The following is a 9,149-nucleotide window of genomic DNA, read 5'->3' as shown; positions in this document are numbered from 1 at the left end:
CCACCCTTTTTCTCATGCACTCCACCAGGGGTTATGTCCTATAAGACTAACCTCTCTCAAAGCCAGGGACTGCCTGTGAGTTACAGGTGCCGGGGATTCCATTAAGTTACCAAAGTCCATTTGCTACTGTCTTCATTGGAATCCTTAAGTTTGCTGTCATGAACACACTTATACTTACAAACTGCCTTTGCCTCAGACAAACCATGTCTTACTTTTCCCGTGTTTCTGGGCAGTAATGGTTGGGATTGAGTCTGTTTCTTCTGTACCCCTTTAAGGGCCTGAGCAGCTACTCAAAGAATAGCAGCTTCCACTGGATCAGCTAAGGATGCACTATCGGTTCACTCCTCCTGAAGTACAGGGCAAGGATATGATGTGGAAATGCAGAGCAGTTACGTGGTGAAACTACCCTTACAGGTTAGCAGGGATGCCCAAACTAAACTATTATGAAAATACCAAGTTAAATAAATTTCTGTCTTGCAGCTAATCTTCCCCCCCACCCATTTTTTCTTTATGGATATTTGCCCAAACAAGCTTTCTCACAGAACTGCTGTTGGTGAAAATATGTGTCCTGCTCTTCATTACATTTCCAACTCTCCTTGTCCTTCAAATTGTACATTTTGGAAAGTTTAGAGGGAATTAAGTGCCATCTAAAGTGGATTTTTTAATGTTTTCTTATCTCCCAAGTGTGTTGCCTATCCTCCAGTTGGATATTATGGCTGGCATTTCTAGCCCAATGAATACTGAAATGGAACCTGTGCCTTTTCATGGTGCAACTGCACAGCTTAAGGGTTTAAAAAATGCCACAAAAAAGCTGCAGTGATGGTCTTACTCCAGGTGAACTATGAGATCATACACACACAGAGTGAGGGAGAAGGCCATACAGAATTGAGTGCAGAAAGAGACTGTTAGATAAGCTTTTACTCAACATTCTTGCAACATCTGTCTGGAAATTCTAGCTGCTGTTGCAAAACAGCATGACTCCTACTGCACTGTCCATTTTTTGGAAAAAGGAAGCCTATTCAAAGCAGATGCTACTTCCTTGACTGCAGCCTCAAAATCTGAACTTGGGGGACTGAAGATGGGCTAGCTTAGGGGGAGGGAGCAATCTCATTTTCGATGGGATTGTTGTCTTTCCAACATAATGTACTTATGCTTTAGTCCACTAGAGGGAGGGTTCCTTCAATTTAATTCGTCTGTAAAGCAAAATAAGCTTGTGGCCCTGCAGCAAAATTGCCACCAGCAGCAGTGGTTGGCTTCAGACCTGGGCGCCTAGTATTCTGATGCCTCTGCCCTTCTCCTGGGGGGTTGAGAGTATAAAATGAGGGAGCTGCACTGTCTCAGGGGGGCAGGCCTGGTTCTCCGAGGGAAGGTGTAAAACTATGTTCTAAAAACCAGAATCTGCCCCAAATTTTTGTTGTAACTCATCCATCATGGTTGTGCACTCTCTCAGCATCACCTACTTCACAAGGGTGTCTGTTGTAGGGGCAGAAAGGGAAGCCGACTGTAAGCCACTTTGAGACTCCTTTGGGTGCTGAGAGGCAGGTATAAAAGCCAGCTCTTCTAGATATTCTGCTGTCCCCCCCCCCTCTGCTTAGCAGGGAGGGAATGCTCATGTATGTGACATGCGCTGGCGGCCACCAATTTGCACAACACTCCTCCAGCCTCACCCTGCAGAACTCTGGTCATTTAAATGCCAGTCTCACAATGAGCTCTTATCTCTCCATTTTGTTTACAGCCATGTGGCATGAGAGCACATTCAGTGGTGCTAGTATGGAAAAAATACGCAGCGGGTGTTCTAAGCGGGTTCTTTGAAAGGGCAGCATGCTTCCGGAGTGTGACAGTATTCTGGAGCAAAGTCCACACACTCCCAGTTATGTCCAGGCTCTGTCAGCCCCACCTCCATCACTGGGGAGAGGAAGGGAAGGTGATTGTAAGGGAGACTTGGGACAGTGAAAAAGGGTATAAAAGACAACGCCTCTTTTTCTTTTCTGGCAAACCACCAGAGAACAACTCTTGCCTTGAAAACCCAAGGGCTCGTCCAAAGATGCCTGGGTATCTTTTATTCTGTCTTCTTCCCATTTCTTGGGAGATGTCTTTTTATGGAATCCCTTTATGTGCTTTATGTGACAGTAAAGGAGGGTGCTCTTGGGAGGAGGAGGCCTGCCAGCAGCTCTGGCAGGCTCTGCATCCTGAGGGTGGGAGGGCATCATTAGCTGTGCAAGAGGGGCCGTGGGGATACCGCCTGGGCTTGCAGGAGGCTCCCCTGGGCTGTCTTAATGAGGCAGGTGCCTACTTTGCTGTTTCCGGCTATGCTGCAAGGTGGTCTTTGCTGCAGGATGCTAAGGCTTGAGCCCAAGCACAGGAAAGAGGCTGCCAGAGAACCCACCCTGGTGCAAGGCCAGATCCCTTCCTGTGAGCCTATAGGATATCCAGCCCTGGTATGCACAATGGTATTTGGGTTTCTGGGGCGATTGCGTGCCCTAGTTGCAGTCTGAATTTTGTGACAGCCCTACACTAATTCCCGTGGTTCGAAAAGCAAGATTTGGCTTTTTGAGCTTTGCTGGTATTGCTGGAAAGTAGGTAAGATGCTGGACGGTTTAACAAAGACAGCTGTCTCCCATGCACCACAGGTAGGGCCATACCAGCCACAGAAATAACTCATCATCTGAGGTGGTCAATGAGAAGGTTGTCACCAGCCTCACAAGGCATCTTCTGCAGGAAAAGGAGGGGAAGTTGCTTTGGGACTCCTCAGGTAGAGACAAGATGGCTGTAAAACCAGTTATCTTCCTCAGCAACCCATTGCCAAATTGGCTACTGAAGGTCCTAACACTTAGCTGCGTTAACTCAACAGTTAGGATTATCTGGATATGCAGATGTTTTGGGGTGCAGGTCAATGCAAAGTGGCTCAGTGCTGCTGCATGGCAAATCTAATGTGGATATTTCAGCTTTCACAGCTCCAGCTGCCTTTACAGGAAGAGCTGGTTTTTATACCCCGCTTTTCACTTCCTGAAGGAGTCTCAAAGCAGTTTACAATGCCTTCCCTGCCATTCAACAGACACCCTGTGATGGAGGTGGGGCTGAGAGAGCTTTGGACAGGTCCCCTTGGTCTGCACAGCTTCTAATAGGACTGTGGCTAGCAGGGAATCACATCCGGCTCACCTGATTAGATGTCGTGGCTCTGCCCGCGCTGGCAAAATGAGCTTCCCTGGCAGGGCTTCAAAACTCAAGCTGGGTGCTTGTTTGCATTCAGAAATGGCACAATGACGGGTGGAAGGAGTGAGGGAAACTCTTCAACCTTGTTCAGAGTGCTGATCCTGGCTGGTAGCCCCACGTGGGAACGGTTAGTCAAGCAAGGCAAATACCGGCAGATCTTTAAACCCAGCTGGTCAAGAGCTTCTATTCTTCCCAAGGTCTGCCAAGAACTAATCGCTGCATGGCAGGTTCGGGCTGTTCTGTAAGAAGGCTGAAAAACGAGTTAAACGTTTAAAAGGAAATACCATGTTCAATTCTGGTCAACGTATCTCAAACGGACACCGCAGAGCTGGAAAAAGGACAGAAGAGGGCAACCGAGATGATTAGGGAGTTGGAGTGCCTTCCCTCGGAGAAAAAGCTAAACAGTCTGGGACGTTTCAGTTTAGAAAAGATAATTAAGGGGGAATAGAAGGTTAGACAATTAGGCATGGGATGGAGAGCTGCCAAAGACATTTCCTTCCCTCTCCCAAACTACTAGAACTCAAGCCGATGGGCAGTAGGCTCAGGATGGACAAAAGGGCATTCTCCTTTACACAGAGGAGTAAAAATATGGAATTTACTGCCAGATGATGTACAGGAAACTATGGCTTTTAAAGGGGATTAGATTCATGGAGGATGATGACTGTAAGGAAACTCCCATGTTCAGGGGCAGTCAACCTCTGAATCTCAGAGCCAGGAAGCAACATTAGGGGAATGCCTTGGCCTCTGCCCTGTACTTGGCAATGCCAACCGCAAGAATGTTGCTCAGCCTGTGCCCTGTGCGTAGAAGAGCCAGATTGGGGTAGGGGCTGCTTGGCTGCCGGGGTCTCTTCAAGTTCCGCCTTTCCTGGGTCAGTCTCACAATTCCATTTATGTTGACTGGGTAGTCAATCCCTGCTGGCAAGGGAGCTGGGCTGCCAACTCCACATTGGGAGCTACCTGGAGACTCGGGGGAAGGAGCCTGAGGAGGGTGAGATTTAGGGAGCGCAGGGATTTTCCGTGGTGTGTGAGGCCTCGGAGGCTTCCAGTGTGACCTGATCCCTGTCGCCGGGAGATCCGTCATAATCCCGGGAGACCTCCAGCCGCCACCGGGAGAAGAGTGCTATTTAAGTGGGAACCCCTTGTTTCTGGGTCCACGTGGGTAGGCCGCCTGGACCGGCAGTTCCTGGTTCCTACAACCCCAATCAGAATTCAGGAGAACGTACCACCGGAATCCGTCCGCTGCCGCAATCTTCTGGCGGGCAACGGGTCCTTCGGCCTCCGCGGGACGGGGCCGCGGCGTGCCCAGGGCCGGCTGCCAACGTCCCCCCTTCCGGGTTGCAGCGGAGCGACCCTCCCCTGCTGACCCCGCGGTGCCAGGCAAGCCCCCCTTGGGAGGCGCGGCCCCTTTAAGAGGCGCGGCCCCGGCTCTCCCCAGTCCCCGCCTCTCTCCCGGCCGGCCGCGGTGCAGCCAATGGGAGCGCGCCGACGGGCCAGCGCGCGGGGGAGGAGGGCCTCGCGGGCCGCTCATAGGCCGGCGAGTGGGCGGGGCTTGTGCCGGGCGATCGCCGAGCTGCCGGGAATGACGGCTCCGCGGAGGGGGCATCGCGCGGGGCCGCCGGGCAGGTACGAGCTCCAGAAGCTTCGCGCGCGGGGCGAACGTGGGAACGCGCTCAGACACGGGACTGGGGAGTGTGGTGTGGTGTGGTGTGGTGTGGTGTGGGGGGGGGGCGGTCCCGGTCGTCGTTCCCTCAGGGTCGGCCGTGGGGGCGTGCAGCCTCGGCGCGGTCCCGGGAGGGTCGGGGTCTGTCCCTGAGGCGCGGCTTTCTCTCCAGGCTCCGGGGCTGAGCCCGCTTTGGGCCGCCGCGAAGAGCCTTCGGGGGTCGCCGCACCGGAGGGGGCAGCCCTGAGGGAGGGAGGGAGGCCTCTGCCGGGTCCGCGTCGCTGTCGCCCCTCGAGCCCCCGCGCGCTTCCTCCCTCCCCCCCCCCGCCCTCTCTCGGCGCCAAGGTCGCAGGGCCCTCTCAGGGGCGGCCCCCTCGGCCGGCGCGTTGCCAACTAGTCCGGGAGCCCCAGCCTGGCCCGCTGCGCCCCTGCCCAACTTTGCCCTGCTGGGTGCCTGCCGCTTATCCGGGCACCCTGGCGAGGGGGCGCAGAGCTCAAGACCAGCCGGCCGGCCTGGGGGGCAGCTCTGGCGGTCCCGCCTTGCCACGCTCGCCCCCTGGCCTGGCCACCGCCGCTGGGTCGGCCTGTTCTTGTGGGCGAGCACCGAAGCTGCCTGCTTCGCTCGTGCACCAGGAGTAAGGTGAACAGATTTTAACATTGGTAAAGCGGGACACCATTGACTCGGGGGGTGATGGTTTTTGATTAAAAATTTGGTCTACAAAATTTTTCATAGAATGCAAAAATAGTATTGTTAGATAGATAGATAGATAGATAGATAGATAGATAGATAGATAATTACTTGCAACATGAGTACAATTTGCCAGGTGTCCCCAGAGGTCCCTCCAAAAGTGGGACAATCTGGTCACCTTAACCAGGAGGGACCTCTGTTCGGTAGAGAATTGGGGCGAGTACTGGTATGTAGACAGGATAATGCACTTTCCATACACTTTAGAAGTGGGGCTTCCTGGTTCTGCACGGGAAAATGTAGCTGTAAAAGCACACCGCGAGTGCATTGTGCAACCTGTGCCAAAGGGTTTCTTCACAACTTCCCTGTGTTCCTGACCGGAGATCAAAAGCCAAAGTGAAAGTCGGCCAGTGTGAAGTACTGGTGTTACTATTTTTATGTGTCTCGGAGCCCCTCCATAGGGACTTGTGGCTTGAAATTTAAATTGCTTTTGCCCGTGATGGAAAGATAATGACTTGCCCAAGGTCGGGCCATAGATTATTTGGAGGATTTGGATGGGAATGACGAAGGTCGGAAAGCAACCTGTGGGAATGAGAGGAGCTTATCTATTCTCTTTGGGGTGTGCGGGTGGCCCGATTCTGTTACAAGTAATTTGTTGGAAGAGATTGGCAAATGCTGATGGGGTGTGTGTCAGTCTCCTGTGTGGGTATAAAATGCCACCAAGTCACAGCTGATAGATAAGATGGGTGGCTTTTACCCATTTGCGTGTTCACACCGTGAAACCCTTCACTTCTGAATTTGTGGAGAACCTGCTGCCAAAGGCCTTCCTCATGTTTTAAAGTTGCCTTCTCTATTTGCATCCAAGGACTAAATTCAGTACTAGATTTCTATTGGGACAAAATCTTGACACTGACACCGGTAAGTTGGTCTTTATATTATTGGATACTCCTCCTTTGATTAGTTATAATATTTTCAACCTTTCAGTGTTTGGCATTTACTGGGATCTGATTTTTTTCCATTTCTTTGTTTAGGCTGTCTTACTGATTTGTCAGATACTGATTTAAAGGGTATCTATTGGGGAAGGCATTGGCAAACCACCCCGTATTGAGTCTGCCATGAAAACGCTAGAGGGTGTCAGTCACCCCAAGGGTCAGACATGACTCGGTGCTTGCACAGGGGGATACCTTTAACTTTTCATTGCATAGACATTGGAATGGTCTTTGTCTCTAAACAAGAGAATCTATCTGACCACATAGGACGTTCAAGGCCAGGGGTTTGCCATGACCCTGGAGTTTCTCATCCAAATGCTAACCAGGATCCACCCTGCTTAATTTCCAAGGTGTGCTAAGATGGCCATCCAGGTCATGGCAAAAGAGGAACAGAAGTAGTTTACCACTGCCTGCTTCTGCCCTGCTTTCCCTGGGTGATCTCCCATCCTAACCAGGGCTGACCCTGTTGAATTTCTGGGATCTGACGAGATTGGGCTAGCCTGGCCCATCCCCAGCAGGCCTTAGCTTGTGGCAAATTGGTTTTCCTCTGGGGCAAGAGAATGAACTGGCAGGTGTGAATCTCCTCCCTTGCACAGAAACCCAGAGACCCAGAAGCCATGCGGTGAGGTCAAAACTCACACCTTCCCAGTTCCCCAGGTTGCATCATCCAGTTGTGTTTGGGCAGGGAGCTACTGAGTGTCAGATCCGGAACCTGCGGGTTACTTGACGTTTCTCGGTGTACATTCCCGGCTTTGTTGGCACTGGCAGCTGCTGAGTTACCGAACTTAAATGGAGATTTCTTTCTTTTTCTTTTCCTGTTCAAGACTCTTCTTGTTTCCCTACCTCGGTGTTCTCATTCTCCCCGAGCCAAACAGGGAGAGAGACGGCAGACGAGCCAAATGGCGTTTTTTCCTCCAGACGCTTTTGGGCTTTTGTATATTAATGGTTCCCAGGTGGGAGTTTTGGAAGCAGCTACAGTGGCCAAACTTTCTAAGCTTGCATTCGGCACGTGGCGTTCTTCTCTTTTCGGTAGCTGGCGTTTGGAGAGCCCAAGCTCCCTTCTTTCTCCTTTGCTCTGCTGGTCTCTCCTTCAGTCGCTTTGCAGATCCGCTCGGCTCAGCTCCTGGAGCATTCTGCAGCCGGCCCCTTGCCGCATAGGCCCGGAATCTCCGCCCTGCGGATGAGGAGAAATCTCTCCGTTGAAAGTGTTTGGGAGGCCTCCGATCCTTGCCTATAACAGGCCGGGCATTGTTTGCATTGCTCTGTCCCACGGCTCGTCTTTGCCGGCTAGGAAAGTTTTTCTTGTTGCTACTTTGGGCCATGTTAATTATGTTTTCCTCCCCTCCTGCTGGCGGAGTGGTTTCTGCTGAATGGAAAGTGTTTGCTGTGACAGATGCCGGAAAATGAGACAAGGGAAGCATCACATGACCTTGGAGTTCAGGGAATGTTATGCAAGGATTGGGGGGGGGGGTTGTTCAGCCCTGCAAACAGTCTGTGTGTTTCCTTAGCAGAGGCTTTCGGAATCCCTTCGAGCCAAAGTGTGGCTCTCCAGATGTCTGCGGACTACAATTACCATGAGCCCCTGCTGTGCCTTCTCCAGGGGATGAGTCAGGGGTGGGCAAACTGTGGCCCTCCAGATGTCCATGGACTACAATTCCCATGAGCCCCTGCCAGCATTCGCTGGAGGGCCACAGTTTGCCACAGTTTGCCCACCTCTGGGCTGAGTCGAAGAATGGTTTTCTCTGTGGTGTTGGGTCGGAAGTTTGAACGGCACTCCCCGTTTGGGGTAGCTACCTCTGGATTGGGAAGAACCTGGAGACTTTGGGGGAGGAGCCTGCAGAGGGTGGGGTTTGGGGCAGGACTTCAATGGGGCATAATGTCATTCTGGCCTGGTTACTTTAAAATACATGAATTTTTACCAAGTGTTTCCTATTGGCCACGGCATCTCCGGATACAACTATAGTTCTATGGATCGTCTTTTAATCTGTATCTATCTAGCTCCAGATCTATATACTAAATAGGATGTTTTGGGCCAATCCTGCTCTGAACAAGCGGGGTGGACTAGATGGCCTGTGTGGCCCCTTCCAACTCTATGATTCTATGAGCAGGGGGTTGGACTAGATGGCCTGTGTGGCCCCTTCCAACTCTATGATTCTATGAGCAGGGGGTTGGACTAGATGGCCTGTGTGGCCCCTTCCAACTCTATGATTCTATGAGCAGGGGGTTGGACTAGATGGCCTGTGTGGCCCCTTCCAACTCTGACCCTATGAAATCTGTAGAGAGCTGTATATAATGTTGTTTTTAGGGTCCGTCAAAGTTCCGACTCGTGACTTTCTGAACAAACTCTGTTTGCAGTAATTTCTTTAAGTTCTTAAAGGTCGACCCACTTCTCTTTGATTGTGTCTATCCATCTTGTTCTTGTCTACCTCGTCTTTTGCTCCCTTTAAACCAGGGGTAGTCAAACTGCGTCCCTCCAGATGTCCATGGACATATGCAAATGCTGGCAGGGGGCTCCTGGGAATTGTAGTCCATGGACATCTGGAGGGACGCAGTTTGACTACCTCTGCTTTAACCTGTGTAATTAGGTAGCTGGGAATGTGGT

At 51.6% G+C, this 9,149-nt stretch overlaps 1 protein-coding gene across 4 annotated transcripts in view; it reads left to right on the top strand.

The window, feature by feature from the left end:
- Nucleotides 1-135: 135 nt before the first annotated feature.
- The window catches only part of GRAMD2A (GRAM domain containing 2A), a 39,338-nt gene continuing 30,324 nt past the window's right edge, over nucleotides 136-9,149 (top strand). For 2 of the 4 annotated variants that reach the window (XM_077318029.1, XM_077318030.1), the window contains exon 1: nucleotides 4,773-4,836. In XM_077318029.1, coding sequence (XP_077174144.1) covers nucleotides 4,793-4,836 — 44 coding nt within the window. In that variant the 5' untranslated portion in view covers nucleotides 4,773-4,792. Of the gene's footprint in view, nucleotides 415-4,772; nucleotides 4,837-6,423; nucleotides 6,477-9,149 lie in introns of those variants that run through there. The other 2 variants (XM_077318033.1, XM_077318034.1) reach the window with 2 other exon arrangements.

Source organism: Paroedura picta, chromosome 18 (genome assembly GCF_049243985.1).
Source record: "Paroedura picta isolate Pp20150507F chromosome 18, Ppicta_v3.0, whole genome shotgun sequence".
Lineage (NCBI taxonomy): Eukaryota > Metazoa > Chordata > Lepidosauria > Squamata > Gekkonidae > Paroedura > Paroedura picta.
Note: the sequence above shows the minus strand (reverse complement) of the source record. Positions and strands in the feature narration are given on the sequence as shown.